Below are 19,230 nucleotides of genomic sequence, written 5' to 3'. Positions count from 1 at the left end.
AAGATAAATCACTGAGGAAGGTGTTGTTGACTGAGTAATATTCACACAACAAACAGACACAGAATGACGAACTGAGAGTCCATCCTCACCTCCTCCATCAGTGTGTGGTACGTTGCTGCTAAACTGCCAAGGACAAGGTCAGAGTGCAGCCCATCATTCACTCCATCGAGAAGGTTCTCGGCTGCAACCTGCCTCCCCTCCAGGACCTGTATGCCTCCAGAACTCTGAGGCGTGCAGGTAAGACTGTGTCCGACCCCTCCCACCCTGCACACAAAATCCTAGAGCCACTTCCCTCTGGCAGACGGCTGTGAGGAATCAGGACCGTTTTTCCCAGACTGTTGCTGGCCTCATCTATAAAGGCCCCGACCCCAAAGCTGCACTAACAGCTGCACATACTTCAAATTGTAAATATCTACCATCCACATATTACACAATCCATTTTTCTAGTGTTTGCAGCATATTGCACAATTCGATTTGTCGTGTTTATATTTTATAATTTCTCCTATTCTTATATTTTGTTTTCATGCTTGCACAAACATGCCACAGCAAATTCCTTGTATGTGCGAACCTACTTAGAAATAAACCCCAGGTCTGATTCGGATTCAACACGCTCTCATTATCAGGCTCTCACAGGCGCTGCAGAGGCTCGCTTTGTCCGTTGGGTGTCGCTCGACTACTGCACCTGGTGGCGTGCAGCGTCCCCCAGAAGAAGACCTCCGGCCCGGCTCGCCCGGGCTCGTGAGTTAAGTGTCCCGGACCAATCGCAGCTGAGGTGGGCGGGTCCGTCGTTGTTACTACAGACACTCGCCGAAGTTCGCAGCGACCTGCGGCTGATGCACCGATGAGTCTCCTCGTTATTGATTAACCGCGCCCCGCGTGACACCCGACGAGCCGAGCATGCCGAGATAGAGAGCGTCCCACTCGCGCTCCCTCCCACTATGGCACGCGACGGTCCCCACGCGGAGGATTTCCCGGACAAAGTGATGCCCGGAGCGGCGCCCTGCACGTGCGGCAAGAAGTGCAGGGGTCGCGGCGGCAGCGTTGTCTTCCTGGGATTATTCCTGCTGTCGCTGTCCCTGCACGCCATCACCCTCGTCTGCTACCTGGACCTGCGCTCCGAAGTCAAGCGGGAGATTATCCACCAGAAGCGGGACTCCGTGTTGACGCTGAGCGGGGTTGACCCGGCTGACCCGGCGGCGGTGCTCTCGCTCGGCCCCCCGCGGCTGGACTCCGGCGGCAGAGGAGCAGCAGGAGGCGGCAGCGGAGGAGACGGAGGAGACGGTCATGAGGTAACCCCCCCCCCCCCCCCCCCCTCCAAATAAATAATAATGAAGCAGCTTCTTCAACACATTGTTTTCATTCCTCACATGGAGGCAGGTCGTGTTCGTTCACCTCCACCTCAGTCCTTCTGTTCCCGTATCACGGTGTCAGGTTCGGTGCCCGCGCTCTGTCATGGCATGTTTCTGGGCAACTTATTTTACAGTAGCTTGACAAGAAGTTTTTTTTTTCCGTTTTTTAAATCTTTGCCAACTCCGTTATCACGCGAATACGTCTTGAATCGTCTTGGTGACTCATCCTCCCTTGAGAAAAAAAGAGAAGAGATGCACCGAGGTATGAGCCTCAGGTCTGTCACCTGGCCAACGCTGAGGTTAACACATCCGGAGACAGGGGGTGAGGGGCAGATCAGGGAGGATGGGTATGGTCCAGATGTTCCCTTCATAAAACTTTAACTCATTTACCTGCCAAATAGCTTTTCCCCCTGTAATCAAATCACATATAACTCAATTTGTCTTGTTTCCAGAGCTCCCCCTTTCCTCCAGTAGCAGGCAGAGGTGATGCTCTAAAGTTAGGCCCTGCTGGATTCACTGGGACAGGGTCAGTCAGTGGGCTGGAGCAGGTGGACGGAAAATTAACTGGATCACCAGCAGGTGCAAAGCCCAAGGGCTGATGTAAATGCATCAGGACGTAGATGGGGCAGTTGGTACTTGGAGCAGAGCCAGGCCCGGTCTCACATGTGTTTTCTTTTCTGGCAGCGGGCTGATTGAATTTTCACTGTGTTGTCTGTGGCTTTGGCAACAACCCCCACCACGACCGCCGCCTGCACACTCCCTAATTTCATCAGTACAAAGGGACCAAAGTGATGGTCTCAGATTGGTGTTGCTTGTTCAGTTCGCTCATGTGTCACCAGCTGTGTTTTTTGCAGAGAAAATTATCCACTATGTGTGGCGGGGGGGCAATGGCTGAACATTTAGTTGTGCGGAACCATCAACTCGATATTCACGGAGAGGAATCCAGGTTATTTGTTTCACTTATTTCTCTGTAGGAAAGATTTTCAAGGTCCACTGCCGGTATTTGGGGGTTTGTAACATTTTCCTTTCATTTAATTTTCCCTCTCACAAGTGGGAAGCCGAGCCTATTCATTTAGCCCTCAGTGTGTCCTTTGCTAAGCTTATTTTAGATAGTAGTGGTTTCCCTGGTTAGAGCCGAGTGAGATGGGCCCGGTATTCAACCCAGATGGTGACTCTTCATGAGGTGGAAGACGTTCGCCAGGCTGTAAATATTTAACAGCGCTGTGATGCTTTCCTTACCAGATGTCTGCATTAAACAACTCTGATTACACATCCCACAGTTTACATAGTTGGAGAAACAGGAGCATGTGGCATTCGGACGCAGCGGCCGCACTTGTTGGCTTTTAAGCCATTTGCTTTGAAGAATCCCTTTTGTGGGCCGAAATATTTTTTGTTGGATTTTTCACACAAGTCTCCATCAAACGAATGGAACGAATACGCAAACAATATCGACTCTCATCTGATATGACAGAAGGAGTGCATAGGCTTTGTTGTCCTATACTGAAACATCAAGTGTGGGACCTCTCTTCACATGGACTCATTCTGCTTTGTGGTTCGTCATTGTGTAAAAACAGCTTTGCAAACCAAATTCAGGGCCTGTCAGACAATTCTCAACTGGGTTGGTCAGTGTCGGGCATAAATCAACCTTGGTAAACAGTGTACCCAATGGAAATCCAGACATATTTTTGGTAAGGCTGTGTTAATTACCGGCTTTGTGAGTCAAACAGAATGGAAAGAGAACTTGTTGAAATCCATCTATGGAGGACAACGGTTCTTTATTAGGAATGAAAATTGTAAAGGAATAATATTTGTATCCGTACACGTCAAAACTTGTAAATGTTCTAATGCTCAAGTTTATTATGAGAAGAATACACAGTTCTGTGTTTATTCTGGAGGCAAATTAAGTTTCAGTCAAGTGATATCAAATTCCAGTTCTATTTTTTCACCAAATTTTAATCCATTTTATTCACTTACTTGTCTTGCTGTACTTCAGCCACTTCCCGCATCTTCTTTCACAGTCCGTCAGTCATTTAAGGCATGTTTTGCCTAAGTGTGGCAGAATTTACTCGTGCACATCTGAGCTGAAGAAAGTCACTGAGACTAAAAACTCCCCAAGACTGTATAAACTTTAATAATACAAGGCTTTCACAATCTCTCTGTGAACAGAAGAGGAGCTGCTTGTTACTTGGTTTATGGGGTGATGTGAGGCAAGTAAAGAAAATAAGAAAAAACGGCAAATGCTATCAAATCAAATTTGTTACAATCACAAATATTTGAACACATTTGATCGTATTTGTACCAGACAGGAAGTCTATAAAACTTTATTTTGGTGGTTTTGGACCAGAAAATGAAAACAATATAGTTGCATTATCTAAACTGGCAGCTGAAAGGTTTATAAATCATCAGATATTTTTCTGGCAGTAATACTGACTGAAGTTATTCAATAAAAGCATCGGGGACGATAGTAATGGTGAGATCTTTGTTGGAGAAATTTCTGACAAGCACTTAAAAGTTATGCACCGCTTAACATCTCACACATTTTCAGATCCTCGTAGTCGCTTCTTAATGAGAGCAGATGATGTGGTCATTTATGATCTGGGAAGTGAACAAACACTCGTCCCTTCACAACCACAGTGGGTATGCCCTTGAGCAAGGCAGTAAATCCCAGCTGTCCAGCAGATCTGCACAGTTCTCAACAGTAAAAGTGTGTGTGTGTGTGTGTGTGTGTGTGTGTGTGTGTGTGTGTGTGTGTGTGTGTGTGTGTGTGTGTGTGTGTGTGTGTGTGTGTGTGTGTGTGTGTGTGTGTGTGTGTGTGTGTGTGTGTGTGTGTGTGTGTGTGTGTGTGTGTGTGTGTGTGTGTGTGTTCTAAAGTGCGAGATGCGACGCAGGGCATGACCGAGTTAGTGTCACACAGGAGTCGGACGACCTTGGTGAGTGAGAACTTACGAAAGTCAATCCACAGACTTGTGTTTTCTCAGTTATCGTTTAATATTTGAGCCTAACATTTTTCTTATAACCATTATATGAAATAATTCTCCCCTCTGATGTATGCCTTCAAAGTCTCACAAAGAACAGATGCTGAAACATCTGGAGTCTAGTTAACGGCTATTAAAAAAGTCAGTTTGACGGGACTCAAAGTCCTCAGCATGTATGCTGGAGTATCTGGAGTGCCGGGGTGGGCTGTCACCCACATCTACTTTAATCGTGACCAGTGCATGATTAGTTAAAACAGCGGTATCATGTGTACAAATAGAGCAGGCCCTACACATCAGGGATTAATCAGCATGGATGCAAGTGCTGTAAAAGCACAAGGTAGAGGAGGTAAAAACTTCAGCGATCCTCATATTTCTGCAAACTTTTCCAAATAAGAATAGTCTTGACAGGCAGACGAAGAAGACGCCGAAGATTAAGTCCAGAGTCGCAAACATCTACCCAAATAAAAAATTCTTGAGGCATTCACAGCATTTAGCTCGGCATCACTTTGCCAGCAAGTGTTGCAACAGTCTGAAATGTGACAGGCTGCTGACAGGCAACATTTCCCTTAGGTTGAGTTCCACAGCTTTTTCTAGATGACTATCTATGGATGCCCTTATTAAATTACCCAAGTTATGGTTTAAAACACATGTCCCTTCCAGAGAGGAGCGTTTGATATTGGCTGACTGAGGTAGGGACACTCCTTCTGGGTGATATTTAAGAGAAAAACATGCCGTCATTGAATCTGTGGAGGAGTGTGAATCACAGCCGTATTATGAGCTTTCGAACCACAAAAAACTATGCAAAGTGGGTTATAAATCTGTGAGTGGCATCTATTCTGCATCTTGCACCCTCAGCCACCAGTCCTGAGTTTAACCTCGCATTCTCAACCGCAATTTAGTGACTGAATCTTGGACGAGCAGTGAAAATGAAAGGCGTCACTTCAACCACAAATGTCTGTATTAATGGAGCAAATATGAGCTGGAAGGACTGAAGGCGTGAGCCACAGCAGTTTAGTACCATAATCAGCTTGAAATGTTATGAATGTCAGGGATTCTCAATAGGGTATTAATGCAGAAACGGGTAGATGCACAAGCCTTTGTGATATTAAGTGTTAATAGGGCAGAATGAAGTCTGCTCATCAGAAAATTACACACCCCTGAGGTGACTGAAATTTAGTCATATCCTCACGGAGCAACGGGGAATCTCATCCTCTGAGCATAACAGCACCCCCCATGCTTTGAAGATTCGAGAGCCCTCTAATTAATAGCATTTCCCCTTGTTCTGAAAAAGAATGGTTTACTCAATAGTTGGCACTTGGCATACATACCAACACATTGTCATCCTGATTTACTGTAACTGTGCCTTTGAAGGGCACGAACGCTGTAAATGCTGAATGACGTGAAATGAAGCAAACGATTGCGCACAACTATTTGTCATAGTCGTATAATGAGATATTTATATATTATTTCTTCTTTTTTTTTACTCGTTTACAATCACTTTGTTCCCAGCTGCACCAGTTTGGTAGTAGCCTAGCAGACAGCTTGTTTGTTTTTGTCGTCCTGCTGAAGCTTAATCTCGGCCCAGAAATTGGCTGTTGAATCATGTTTGGCTGTCAGAACAGACGAAAGTGTAATGCCATATGCCTGAACACACACCCAGAATCCTTTGAGAGGTAAAAGCCCCCTTTATGCCAACAGCTGGAGAGGAGATGTGGAGACACCTGCGCGCCAAATGAACAGCGAACGTCGCTGCTCGCGGGAACATCTGGAGGTCTGTGTGTCGAGAAACCATTCCAACACATACTCCTCCATCAGACTGGAATTCCCGTGCTTATAAGGTCAGACATGGTTGGCAGCTGGTCAAGGCTGCAGACTTTAACTACCTTTGAGCTTGCCCAACACAGCCAGCGGGGGTTGTTAGACATGATACAGTTCATCCTTCACCACAGGGGGGAGTTCCCACATCTGAGATGAGGTAGAGAAGAAACTCAAAACATAACTTTTCTTGTCTGTCTTCTCATGGTCTTTCAGTGGCTCTACATGAATACCACACAAAGAGGCACTAGGAGTTCACGCCGCTTTCAGAAGGAGGTTTCTCGCTGTTGGCGGAGTTTAACAACTATGTTTACTCGAGCATCACAGATGGAAACATAGAATATGTCATCTCGTCAACTCAACTGGGATAAAACCCCACGGGAGAGGAGAGGTCAAAGGGTCCGTCAGTAAGCGTGTCTGATTCATTTGTTGCTGACTGATACATCGTTATTTATTATCTTTTGATCCATGCTAAGGTGCTGCACGTGTCACTGCTTTGGAAATGACAGTTATACAAACTCTAAGCAGATGTCCAGTACAATACAAGCTGTCTGGTTGTCTGTCCTCAGCCATTGAGAGCGTTTATACCTCATACCCGTACCATTATTTATGCTGACACTCCAAAGTCTGTCCGAAAGCGATCTCATATATTGCGGGGCTTTGGGTGGTCTCGATGTGTTTCCAGGGCCGGGGTTCCTTTGTCTGTCGACCTCCGGGAATCCTCCAAAGAAGTGATCACAAACTGGCTCTTCTATGAGAAAGTGACTTTGAAAAATCTTAAACTCTGAATCTTTGGTAGGAAACATTTTGTTGTCAGGGGCGGTCCCATCTTGAGTGTGCCACAGTCAGGTCAACGCCTCCTACAGAGTTCATGTGAATGTAGGTCAACCAGAACCAGTCGCAGAAGAACACAGGCATGCAGTTTGCCCCGCCACTCGCTCGCCCATGGGAACACCCCACCACTGTTGCTTTTCCTTGGCTTTTCCTGTTCCAAGGGGTGAGCTCAGACCAGCTCCATCACATCCTTTTCTTTGCCGCCGTTGTTTTAGCGCATTCATGCTACCTCTGAATAGGGCCAGGACCAGGTGCCATGTGAATGGGTATTGCTCTCAGATTAACCACAATTCATGTCCTCCTTTTGTATGAAAAGGTGAATTTTAGAGCAGCAGTGTCCAGGTGACTGTCTCAAACTGCAGAAACGCAGACAATTTGGACTTGGGTTACAGGATAGGTTACAGTCCCGGTGGGGCAGACAATGACTTGGCCGCAAATTAATGTGCCAGCTGACAGTGTCTCAAATCTTTTCAAATGCCTCAAGTTGTCTCTGTGCAAACATTATACCCCAAGAATAGAAAGGCCACTTGTAACATGGTTTTCGCTCTCCAAAACTCGTATCACTCATTGCTTTTGTCTGCTTCCTGGAATTAATATATAATGTGGCCTCGGCTGGTATTGATATTCTGAGGAGAGCCTTTGTGTTCAAAGTGAACAATCACCCCAGAATTTTCTGCAACAGAAATTTCCCATGCTCATTAATATTTTCTTTCTCTCCTTTTCACCAGGAGAGGTTACTGCACAGAAATAGCGACTTCCGTGCCACAAAGGATAACAGGGGCATAACTCAACGAGCGAAAAGGAGTCCCGGCAAGCCGCCAGATTCAGGTACGAGCAGTTTTAAAAAAAAATGATCCTCACACCTTGACACAGACGTATGCTGTTACTAATGCTGTATTGCCTTCACATCTATAATTGTCAGTCCTTAACTTCAAATTCAGTGCCTTTAATGCCTTAAATGAATTGCACTATCTTGTGCACCTGCATCAGTCTTTTTTCTGGCCTGGTCCACTGTGGGATAATGGTTTCTGTAACACTTGTTTAAAGAAGATTCTGCACTATGTAAATAACGGGCTTATGTTGAGCTTAAGGCTCTTAAAATTTGAAAACAGTTTGTTAATGGTTTCTCGCTTTTTTTTGTGGAATTGATTTTTTACTGCTCCGTGCTTACTTAACAAAGCAGCTCCACCACAAAATGCTGCTGAGTTTATAGAGCAAAAAATTTAATGGAATGGGATTGATTATTACTTGGATAGCAAACAGGGAGTTTGGGAGGGTTTCACCAATTTGAAACAGACAGTGAAGGCCCGTGTTGATTTCCCCCATCTCAAAACAATATTAGGTCCCCAAAATATCTCTTGTATCTAAGCAGATTAAGGCTTTGGAATCCAGACGTGATATCGGTCACGCCTTAATCGCCCGGGAAAAAAAAGATCACTTGTGGGAACATGCAGTCATTTTAGAAAACCAGGTGGACATCTGGGTTATCATCTCCGACTTTGATGGCTTTCATTAAACCCATTGCATTGATTTATCATAATCAATAGCTCTGTGACAAAACCATATGGCTAATATGTCTGAAATTGCTTTTGTAGTTTTTGTTTAGAATGTGAGCTATGCAAATAAAAAGCAAAGGCTTTGAAGGTTCATGTCTGAGTGCAACAAGTGCAGCATGATCACAAGGCATTCCAATGTCTGTGGCGTGACACTGAATACTTGGGGGGAAGTCTAGTAATTGTGTTTAAATTAGAAGAAAAAACTCACCTTTGAGACTTTCTACATAAATCAGTAAAGTCCCGAGCCTCTAAACACTAATCATTCCCAGGTCTCTCTTCTGCTCTCAGCACACAGACAAAGGCTTTTGTAATCTCAGCCTTAGATGTGTGTGTGTGTGTGTGTGCTGTGTGTTTGCGTTTGCGTTTGCGTGTGTGTGTGTGTACGTTCTCTCCACTCCTCTAACGGGCACCAGATTCCAGATAGGGCTGCTCGTTAAGAGAAATCTATGCGGATGCATCCAGTCATTTAGCCAGAGGAGAAACGCTGGCCATATGTTTGAGGGGGACTCAAACTGTGAGGTTTTAAGGTTAAATGGCCTTTGTAGTTGTAATGACATGGTAAACACAAGAACAGCGAGACGGCATTTTGAAAAGGATTCTTCAGCTGCACACAGAGAACACACGCAGCAGCACACTAAGTGCATTTTGTCTTTCAAGCGCTGACATACAATAGATGCCCCACCAACATCTAGCACGCACACACACAAACACATGCACACAGACTTTCATCTGCATTCTCCATCTGGGCTTAATTCAAAGAAAAGGATTTTGGCAGGATAAAGTATCTCTCTAATGATCTTCTCCAGTTCCACTGCCTGTGAATGCTTAAGGCACTTGTTCATACAGAGGAGGTGAAACCACACTTACAAATTACTACACTAGAAGATACCACAGACTGACATACCTCCACTCCAGTGTTGAGCGCACAACATCATGAATCTGTTATTTAGGATACCTAGAATGAGCTGGATACCCGAGATGTTATCTGAGATCAAAATTATTCAGGAGGCCATTGCAAGCTTAATCACACTGTTTTTGTTTCTTACAGAATCGACTGGAGGGAGAAGGAAAGAGAGGAAAAAAGGTGATTCAAAATTCCGCCTTAATTTCAGTTGTGTTTGTCATTGCTTAGCCTGCTCCTTGCAGTCTGCTTTCTAGAGATTCTATCAAAAATCCTACAATGTTTGCTTAAAGTGAATGGCAAGCTTTCAATATTTCCTCCCATCCTTTATGAAAGAATTCTGACATTATTCTTGCTGTTCTTCTTATCTGAATTTACAATCTGTACAGCTGCCATACAGTTTGAAAAGTCTCTCAGAGGCAAATTTGTGATTTGGGGCTTCAAATATAGACAGTCAAAAGATGAATCTGCTTAATTTTCTTTATGTGCCAACCATTTTGCTTTCTGTCTGTACAGGGAGGAAAAGGTCTGTGCCAGGCCCCCCTGGCCCCCCCGGTCCCCCAGGCCCACAGGGCCCACCGGGCATCCCTGGAATACCTGGTATCCCAGGAAGCATTGGTGTGGGGCCTGCAGGACCTCCTGGACCTCCAGGGCCACAGGGACCTCCGGGCGCTCAAGGTCCAGCAGGTATAAAACGTAAAATAGAAATGACACCATGACAAGCTGAGATAGCTAAGACTGAAGCCAGAGATCTTAAACATCCGCAAGTTGAGAGATTTGTTCTTAGATTACAGTCATTTCCTGCATGTAGACACATTCCCACACTAGAAGGGGGCTCGGGTTGTCAAAATCGATGAACTCATTGTCTGCAAAGTGAGGGTTTCGGATACAGTGTGTCTAACATTGTGTGGGACAGCACTGCTCCATCTTAAAACTATGTCAGTGTTTGTTTTGTTTTACTCTGCATGTCTTCTTTTGTTCCTCAGCAGTGCTGTCGGACAGACATTTATCATGTCTCTCTCTCTCTCTCTCTCTTCTTGTTTCAGGGGTTCTGGATAAAACTAAAACAAAGGAATTCCAGGTAGGCTAATTTAATTTAAACTCACTCAAAATTGCTAATGCAACCAGCCCTTCCCCAGTTTTACTGTGTATTCTAACCCCAGCCCTTAGTCACCAGAGATCTTTGTTTTTCAGCCTGCAGTGGTTCACTTGCAAGGGCAGGAAACAACCATCCAAGTGAGAGAAGGTGGGTCTTCTGTGCACTCGTAGTTCTACACGAAACAATAAACATAATCCCTGTTAGTCACCTGGATCTGCAACTTAACTATATATATCCCTACTACACTTTAAGACTGCGGTTGGTCATTTAAGAATATGAATTCACATAGACACATATATATTCATTTATTATTCATTTATTGGCCGTATGGAAAGTTAATACAATCGCCAACAGAATTAACAGAAGATATTTTGGTTCAGAGGGCAAAATGTTGCGACCAATATGTGCTTGAAGATTATCTGAGATTACAGTAACCCCAATGTAATCCGATAGCTATAGTAGGATTAGGAAACAGTTATGAAATTATATTAAAACTCGGGGCAGACGCAGAAGCCTTGCGTGCTAGCAGTTTCAGGTTTCCCTGAATCAGTGAGTCAGTCTGAAAGGAGTGAAAGCATCATTAGAGGGTTTATATTTTCTGTCAGCGCTGAGCTCTGGATGTGGTTAAACCCTGCTGTGTATGTTGACTGTTTGTTTGTGTTTGTTGTGACATGTTTAGATCTGTCTGAAGGCATCCTTAGGAACTGGAAGATGGTGTCCATCCACCACCGTGTGTTTAAAATGCACCCTCGCTCTGGAGAGCTGGAGGTGCTGGTGGACGGTGTCTACTTCATATATAGTCAGGTAGAAGTGAGTACGGTCCTCGACGTAACTCTTAACATTTACAGTTCAGACTCAAAAGAACTGGCAGTTTAGAACCCTGCTTGCTTGGCTTATCCATGAGTGTTTTGAGTTATAAGACGAATTTCTTTTTATCCCTCTCTTTCAGTGGCTAAATTTGCAGCTTCATAACTCAAACTCTTGTAGGCCATTCTGTTATTTACAGCTGTTACAGCTTTAAAATAAGATCTTAAATATTATGTGGACTTGCTTTGACTACCCCTCTCAGTCATTTGTGAATTTCTTATCTCCCCGCTCCACCAGGTGTACTACCTCAACTTCACCGACATTGCCAGCTATGAGGTGATGGTGGACTCCAACCCGTTCCTCCGGTGCACGTGCAGCATTGAGACGGGCCAGCGCAAATTCAACACCTGCTACACGGCCGGAGTGAGCCTGCTCCGCGCCGGCCAGAGGATTTCCATACGTATAGTGTATGAGGACACGCTCATTAGCATGACCAACCACACCACCTTCCTGGGAAGTGTCAGACTTGGAGAGGCTCCATCTGCTGGACAGAACTGATAACTACACAGCCACCAGGCCTCTTACGGAGAAGAATGAAACGTTGCTCACAACGGACAAATCAGTCCAGAGACACACTGTCCTCTCTTCCTGCTTGATCTAGGATTAATAAATTGACAAGATCTGTTTTAAAAGCAACTACTAGTCCACCTGTTGCCCCAAGGGCAGGGCACTTAACTCCCACTAGGTTATTAAAGTTCAGGAAGCCCCTGGGTGACTTTAGTTCACTTTCACAGCTCTGTATCAAAAAGGACAGTTTAGACTGTTATGCTTCACCTCACCTTGATTCTGTGCAAAGAGCATCAGACTTGATGCGCCAAGTGTCCTTATCAGACAAAAGTATATTTATAGTTGCCATGTTGTCTCCAGAAAGACCGCATCTCTCTCTAGGAATGACACTGCGCTGAGAGATACTTAATATTTACAACCTTTGAGTGCTGTTGAATGATAATCTTGTATCTCCAAAAATAACATCTAACCCTCTGTTTGAAATATTTTCATGCAGTTTGTACACCTTTTTTAATAAATTTAATTCTATTAACAGTTGTAAGTGGGTGGTTTAACAGGGGTTTCTAAGTTCCATATGCTCCTGGGTTATAAAAAAATAACGAGAAGATCATATAAATGTTCAAAGCAAGTACAAAGTTGCTGAGAAAATCCATTAAAACTGGAGTTATAAGGTATTCACAGAGCAACAGCACTATATATTTTGCGCACATTTGCACTACAGCATCCCTGCAGAATATCAGTGATATGTTTTGTTACAGTGCTATTGTTTAGTTACCATATGAATGAATCCATGTGGACAAATTATAATTGTTTATACGTCTCTGTACATATTGTATATAAAATGGGATATACTTTTGTAAATGGAGTTGATTGATGGATTAAAATGTTTCATTTTCTGTCTAAACGCATTTGTCTGTCTTTTGTGCCTGTGCAGCTGGTGGTATTGCTTCAAAAGGCTAAAACTTCTTCATTTTGGACTCTGCTGGCACAAGTGCCGACAAGAACAAGGTTGTTCTATCAGTGTGGCCTTTAACATGGCTTTTACTCTGACTGCAAGTTTCACAATACACCGCATTTGGCTGTAATCTTCATACATCTAAATGAATTCTATGTTGCGAGGCACAGAGGAGATAGTTCCTCATTTAGAAACTAATTTTGAAACTGAACATTTAGTTTTCCGGGGTTAACTGAAGTGTGACCTCACCCATTTGAGTAACTTGAAGACATCCAGGCTGCAAGTCTCGGTATGCTTTACAATCCTTTATTATTACTAACGGCATTTATGTTTTGTCTCAGTCTTTTCCTGGTGCAGAGAGCCAGTGATATAGAAAATGATTTTCGGAATCTCCAGAGGGATTTAATTTTACAATTAAATCAGCCACGTTCTGAGGGAGTCAATGGGAGAATGGCCAAGATGTCTAAAACCAGGGAGGTATGTCACTGATTATGTAGGATGGAGTCATCTTGGACATTGTACTACTGAGATTTATGCCATTAGTGAGTATTCTGATAGTGCTGCAATAATACATTTTCTCTTAATGCTTTGTTTTCTCTTAGGACATTAAGTCAAGTACTTTCCAAAAAGCTCTCTTTCCAAAGAGTTCTATGAAGATGTCCTTTAGGAGAGAAAAACGGGAACAAGTCGGCTTCAGAGGTGGGTTGGAGCTGAGAACTGAATATGTGTCCATTAGTTATGCTCTAATCTGGTAGTGAGACCATAAACAGGATTTGCTAAGTTAATAAAATTAAAGTATTATGTTGATTTCTCACCCTTGCCAGCTCCAACATTCCTGCAGTTAACTGCGAACACTAACAAACAACCAGACATTAGAGGTAAAACTAAATTGGACTCTCTGGCTTCAGAATTGCAGGGTCTGCCATTATTTTGAATAAGTGTATCTCGCCTTTTCCCATAGGAAATATGACTGTGATCCCTTGGACTGTTTCTGCACAGCGAGGAAATGCAATTTCACAAAAAAAAAAAACAGAATTGTTGTCCAAGAAGATGGTTATTACTTGGTGTTTGGACAAGTATGGTCTCACTGAACTCAAGCGTAACTGAGTTGATATTACATCTGATTTGTTCCAGCTTTCCAATTAATGTTCTGCTTAATTCACAGGTTTTGTTCAAAAGCCCGAGCACAGTTATGGGTCATATTATTCAAAGCTGGAGCTCCACAAAGACAACGCCGACAGAGCTGTTGCGCTGCCTGCAAACGATGCCTGATGCAACCCCTGCCAACACATGCCACACTGCAGGTCAGTGAGGCACTGCTGCTGCTGTGAACTGTCTCCTCGAAGAAATAACCCTGTGACACAGCTTTTTGTGTTTTTTCGCTGATAGTCACTTGAGAAGATTGACACCACTCTCATCGCTGCACAGGAAATATTACGCTCAAGCCAGCAGCGGGTTAGCTAAAAGCACAATGGCTGGAAACAGGAAGCTAGCCTGGCTCGGTCTAAAGACAACAAAATCCACATACCAACAGCTCTTACATATCTAATTTGTTTATCATGCACAAATACCTCATTGTAAAAACAACACATGGTTTTAAATGCAGTTTTGTTCCATTCCTTGGCCCTGGAGCAGTAACTTCCTAGAGTTAAACTAAGACCAAATAATGGGCAGACACATCAAACCTTGTAAAAAATGTAAATATGTCAGTTTTACACTTTGGTTTTCAAGCAAATGAATGTCACAAGACACAACATGTCAATTTCTAAAATTGAATTGTTGATATTAATGGAATTTGTCACCATTTGACAGTCAGGCTGGTTGTTGCTTCACAGCTATTATCCAGGTTGTTTTGGCTATATTTCTAAATAGTGGGAGGAAGTGGAGACGGGTCGTCAATCTTTGGCTCACAGGCTGTGTGCTGCATAAAGATAGTTGGCTGCACCTTAAGAATGACCAATTAGTAATCTTATCTAGCTCTCAGAAATAAAATGAATAAGCATTATCCCAAAATGTTAAAGTTATTCCTCTAACCTAAGCAGCATTGTCTGTCCAGGTTTAAACGCCAGCTGTCTTTCAATATTGATCTTTGTATGATTTGACAGGTAATGTAATAATAAAAGTGCATAAAGCATGAAGTACAAGAGGTCAAATATATAAGTACAACCCATTGAACCCATGTGAGACTCTGGATTGACATGTCAGACTGCTTCATTCCACTGCTGTACTCAGAACACCAAATGGGTGAATATGCTTTGGAAAATGAGGTTGTTCATCCTTTAAGTAGAGTCCATGAGACAGAGTTCATGCCAAGACGCACAGCTGCACAGAAAACTCCTCACTAAAAAAACTTCATGTCTGCTTTCTCAATATTATCTATCGTGCATCTCTTCTGATTCCATCTGACTGTCACAGGTATTGTGCAGCTGCATCAGGACGACGAGCTGGAACTGGTGATCCCACACAGACCCCAAGCCCTCGTCTCAATGGACGCAGACTCTACCTTTTTTGGTGTCATACAGCTGAACTGAAACAAGGCGGCGATAACCAGCTCATTGTTGCAGGAAGTGGGAAGCTGACCGAGCTGTGTGAGGACATGCTGATAAAGGACAAAGTGACACCAGCAGCAAAACTGTTGGAACCAGTGACTCATCACAGGAAAAAACATAATCAACGTTTTTTAAATGATCTGCCAGTTTGACAGTTATTCAGCCTTTTAAGCATTTATGTGTGTCTGTCAGGAAGTCCGCCTGGGACGGTCTCTCTGTATTGTTTACGTGTGCTGCCACCTCCTTTCATCAGTCTATTTTTGCACGTCTCTTTATACCTTGTTGGGCCGCTTCCCTCCAGCTCCACCGCCACACTGTCTGTTTATTTGTTCCTCTCATCTATTTCTGAATGGTTTCCATTTTCCGCAGACAGGAACAAACAAAGGTATAAATTTATATCACTCAGGAGGTGTTTTCCGGGCTGTCATGTACAGCCTTAGTGCTGTAAATGCTTTAAAATATCATGATAAAAATTAAAATTGTAAGAAAATCGATGAAATGCCTCATGTTCAGATTTATTCTCAATTTTTATTTAGGGTCCTAACCCATATTTTATGTTTTCATCAAATACTTATGACATTTAACACATAAATATGACCAATGTTGTCTCAAAATTGTATTTGCCTAAATTAGAGGTCTGTTTTTTAAAGCTTTATAGAAAGTAATGTATCAGGGGTCAAGCCTTAATTGTCTAAATATAGTATCCACAGTGTTTATCTGGTGTCCACAGATGTTTTCCCTCTCCTTTTTTTATGAAGCATGGCTATAAGAGGGTGTGTGTGAGCGTGCATATGAGCTCTGACAACAGCAGTGATACTGTACAGTTTTATGAGCAACAGAAGCAGCAGCAGAGGGAGAATGGTCAGACATATGTTCTTTAATCTCCTGCTTCTCTGGTCACTCATCTATGACGTTTATATAACCGGACTGACACATGATGATCCAAAGGTAGGCTCAAGATGAGTAATTTAAAATGCTAAATGTGTAAAAATCATTGCAATAGCTTTTTTTGTTTTGTTTTTATTCCATAAAGCTACACTTTAACTAAGTCTTTAAGATCTGAGGAAATGTATGATTGTTTGACTTTGGTTTCCATGGTTCACTCGTTGATTATGATTAATGTTCCCTTCATTTTCAAGGAGCAGTCCTGGAACAACCAGAACCTCGACTCAGTCCCTCAGGATTTAGATGTAAGACTTAGAAGACTCGACCTGTCCAATAACTTCATCAGACAGTTGCACACACTTGTTTTGCCGCGCTTGGAGCAGCTGGACCTGAGCTCCAACCAGCTGGATCTCATCTCCGAGGGGGCTTTTGAAAACCTGGCTCGACTTGAAGAGCTGAATTTGTCCAGAAATGCGCTGAACAACAACCTTGGCAGCAACAGCAAAGCCCTCAGATCCATCAGTAGACTGACGAGTTTGGACATATCCATGAATGGCCTGAGTGATAATGCAGCAGAGCTGTACCTTCGAAACAAATCTTCTCTTGATCAACTTAAGATGACTGGTAACACTCTAACAAGACTTTCACACAGCTTGTTTCAGGAGAGTAAAGGTTTGAGGGCCATTTCTATCGATGACAATCTGATATCAGTGATAGAACAGGGCACCTTTGAACCATTGAGCCAATTAGAGATGCTTAACTTGGCCAAAAATAACCTCGCACACATCTGTGATTTTAAATTGCATCAAGTTAAATATCTTAATCTTAGTCGAAATTCAGTGGAGTTTTTTGTCACGCGTGAGGATGACCAGTCGTACAGGCTTGAAATTCTTGATTTGAGTTTCAACAAACTCCTTTACTTCCCGATAGTTCCCAAGATAAACAGTTTGAAGTATCTTGATTTACAGAATAACATGGTTGGTACCTTAAATTCAGAGGCTGCGATGGTAACAGAGGCTAATTCTCTTTTTAGTGAGATTATGAATGAGACAATTGTTAGAAAAAATAACCTGCACTCAATCTGGAGGCAGATGCCACTGATTTATCTTGATCTGAGCTATAACCACTTCAGGTCTTTCCCGCTGGAGACTTTGGGCCTTCTCTCATCTTTAGAAACACTGAATTTCAGCTACAACTGTCTGCAAAACATTATCTGGAATATTAGAAATTATAGTGATTCAGGAAACCGGCGGCAGCTGTTCTTTTCATCTTTAAAGCACCTCGATCTGCAAAGTAATGGACTTGTGTATATCTCCCAACTCTTTCTAAATGCACTCACACAAATTGATACATTAAATCTGCAAGACAATTCTGTGCAGCTTTGTGCCTTTATGGACCATTTAGAAAGCTCAGAGTCAACACAACGGATAAATCACAACACATCCTGTGTTGCCTTCGAGCAGTTACAAACTCTTAAACACCTTAGTCTTAAAGAAAACAACATAGAAACGCTCCATCCAAACACATTTCAGGAAACCTCTCTGGTTTCCCTCAACCTTGCGAGAAATCCTCACATGGTCATGCACGTGAGCGCACTTGACGGTGTGCAGACAACTCTTAGCTCCTTGATTATCAGTGAAACCAACATGACCAGCTCGGATCTGTCTTTACCCTGTATGCCGGCGTTAACTCTGCTGAACATATCGAACAACTACCTGGATGTTATACCCAGCAGTCTGAGCTGCTCCCCCCTGAGAGAGATGGACATAAGAAATAATCGCTTTGTGTCTTTAAACTATTCTCTGATTCATGCTTTATCTGTGCACCTCAATGTTGTGTATATTAGTGGAAATTATTTCAACTGCTGTGACAGTAAATGGCTGAAAACTCTGAATGAGTTGAAAATAAACCTGCCTGATATCACTGAAACTGAATGCTTTTCAGGTGATAGTAGAGTTAAGATGACGGATTACCTGAAAAGCTCCTCAGTGTATTGTGTTTTTCATAGGAAAACACAGGAAGTTCATATAGTACAAATGTTTATTATTGCTTCATTTGTATTTGTAATAATAACGGTCTTCATAGTATTTACTAGGAAACTGTGTTCCACAGAAAGATCATTTATAGTGTGATAGCTCCTGTCTTTTTTGTACATATGTCATATGTAAACTAAACAGTCAGCTGGGGAGCAAACTCTAAGCAACTGAAGCATATTTCCTGTGGGTTTGACTTTGCATGCGCATTTACCAAAGTGTGGCTTAATGGCAGTTTAGCCTGAAAAAAACAACAGACTCTGCTGGGTGAACGCTGCAATGAGTTCATTATCAGACACGTGCATCTATTCTCACTCTATTCGAGCTTTCTCTTGTGACTCCACTTCCCGTAACTCGTCTGTCAGACATGAATCCCTCTGTGTGACCCGAAGAGCTAAGATGTTGTGATTGAAATTGGCTTTACCAACTCCCAAGCTGTTTGGTCTGCAGCGGGTGCCAAATCACTAATCAGACGGAGAACATTTTGCCCATCTTTCGTTGGGAAATGTTTGTTTGTAACTGAAAGTTTAACCTTGGCTCGAATTTCTATGACGTCGGTGAAGTCTTGCACAACATTCCCAGAATCAAGACTGACCACCTCAAAAACTCACCATGTCAATAAGAAACCTTGTCAGAGGTTCTGTGTAAATATATGTATATATTCTTAAATAAATGTAGTTTATTTGACAGTGAGTGTATACAAGATCCATTTTTAATATATATCTCGATCTGCAATGCAATGTGTTCTCTAATCTGTAGCTTATGTGTCTTTGATCCTTGGAGACTGTTATCAATGCAGTGGTAAATGTGGCAACAGTTATGCTGTACATAATAAACATGCTGTACGTAATAACCAGAAAATGTTGCCAATCTTCATTTAAAAAGTTGAATCCACCCTTTTTTTC

At 42.9% G+C, this 19,230-nt stretch overlaps 3 protein-coding genes across 3 annotated transcripts; all 3 read left to right on the top strand.

The window, feature by feature from the left end:
• Positions 1–817: 817 nt before the first annotated feature.
• Positions 818–12,807, top strand: eda (ectodysplasin A). The gene is made up of 8 exons (XM_053429550.1): positions 818–1,289; positions 7,702–7,801; positions 9,578–9,613; positions 9,947–10,117; positions 10,477–10,511; positions 10,625–10,676; positions 11,209–11,339; positions 11,634–12,807. Exons 1-8 carry the CDS (start codon positions 939–941, stop codon positions 11,892–11,894), a joined length of 1,137 nt encoding a protein of 378 aa, XP_053285525.1. The 5' UTR covers positions 818–938; the 3' UTR covers positions 11,895–12,807.
• A 230-nt stretch (positions 12,808–13,037) lies between these two features.
• Positions 13,038–15,546, top strand: LOC128445813 (tumor necrosis factor ligand superfamily member 13B-like). Its single transcript, XM_053428667.1, is given in 7 exon segments — positions 13,038–13,335; positions 13,461–13,557; positions 13,683–13,736; positions 13,820–13,878; positions 13,881–13,934; positions 14,024–14,162; positions 15,274–15,546. Coding segments are annotated over 7 exon segments (705 nt in total). The 5' UTR covers positions 13,038–13,149; the 3' UTR covers positions 15,390–15,546.
• A 508-nt stretch (positions 15,547–16,054) lies between these two features.
• LOC128445812 (transforming growth factor beta activator LRRC33) lies at positions 16,055–19,186 on the top strand. The gene is made up of 2 exons (XM_053428666.1): positions 16,055–16,355; positions 16,547–19,186. Exons 1-2 carry the CDS (start codon positions 16,236–16,238, stop codon positions 18,422–18,424), a joined length of 1,998 nt encoding a protein of 665 aa, XP_053284641.1. The 5' UTR covers positions 16,055–16,235; the 3' UTR covers positions 18,425–19,186.
• Positions 19,187–19,230: the final 44 nt, after the last annotated feature.

This window comes from Pleuronectes platessa, chromosome 8, assembly GCF_947347685.1.
Source record: "Pleuronectes platessa chromosome 8, fPlePla1.1, whole genome shotgun sequence".
NCBI lineage: Eukaryota > Metazoa > Chordata > Actinopteri > Pleuronectiformes > Pleuronectidae > Pleuronectes > Pleuronectes platessa.
This window is presented reverse-complemented; position numbering and strand designations above follow the sequence as displayed.

What these genes read in the sequence shown, in the direction of transcription:
- LOC128445812 (XM_053428666.1), top strand. Translation starts at nt 16,236, where the DNA reads ATGAGCAACAGAAGCAGCAGCAGAGGGAGAATGGTCAGACATATGTTC. An exon ending in TGACACATGATGATCCAAAG is followed by an intron (nt 16,356 to 16,546) that starts GTAGGCTCAAGA and finishes TTCATTTTCAAG; the next exon opens with GAGCAGTCCTGGAACAACCA.
- eda (XM_053429550.1), top strand. Translation starts at nt 939, where the DNA reads ATGGCACGCGACGGTCCCCACGCGGAGGATTTCCCGGACAAAGTGATG. An exon ending in ACGGAGGAGACGGTCATGAG is followed by an intron (nt 1,290 to 7,701) that starts GTAACCCCCCCC and finishes CCTTTTCACCAG; the next exon opens with GAGAGGTTACTGCACAGAAA. An exon ending in CGGCAAGCCGCCAGATTCAG is followed by an intron (nt 7,802 to 9,577) that starts GTACGAGCAGTT and finishes TGTTTCTTACAG; the next exon opens with AATCGACTGGAGGGAGAAGG.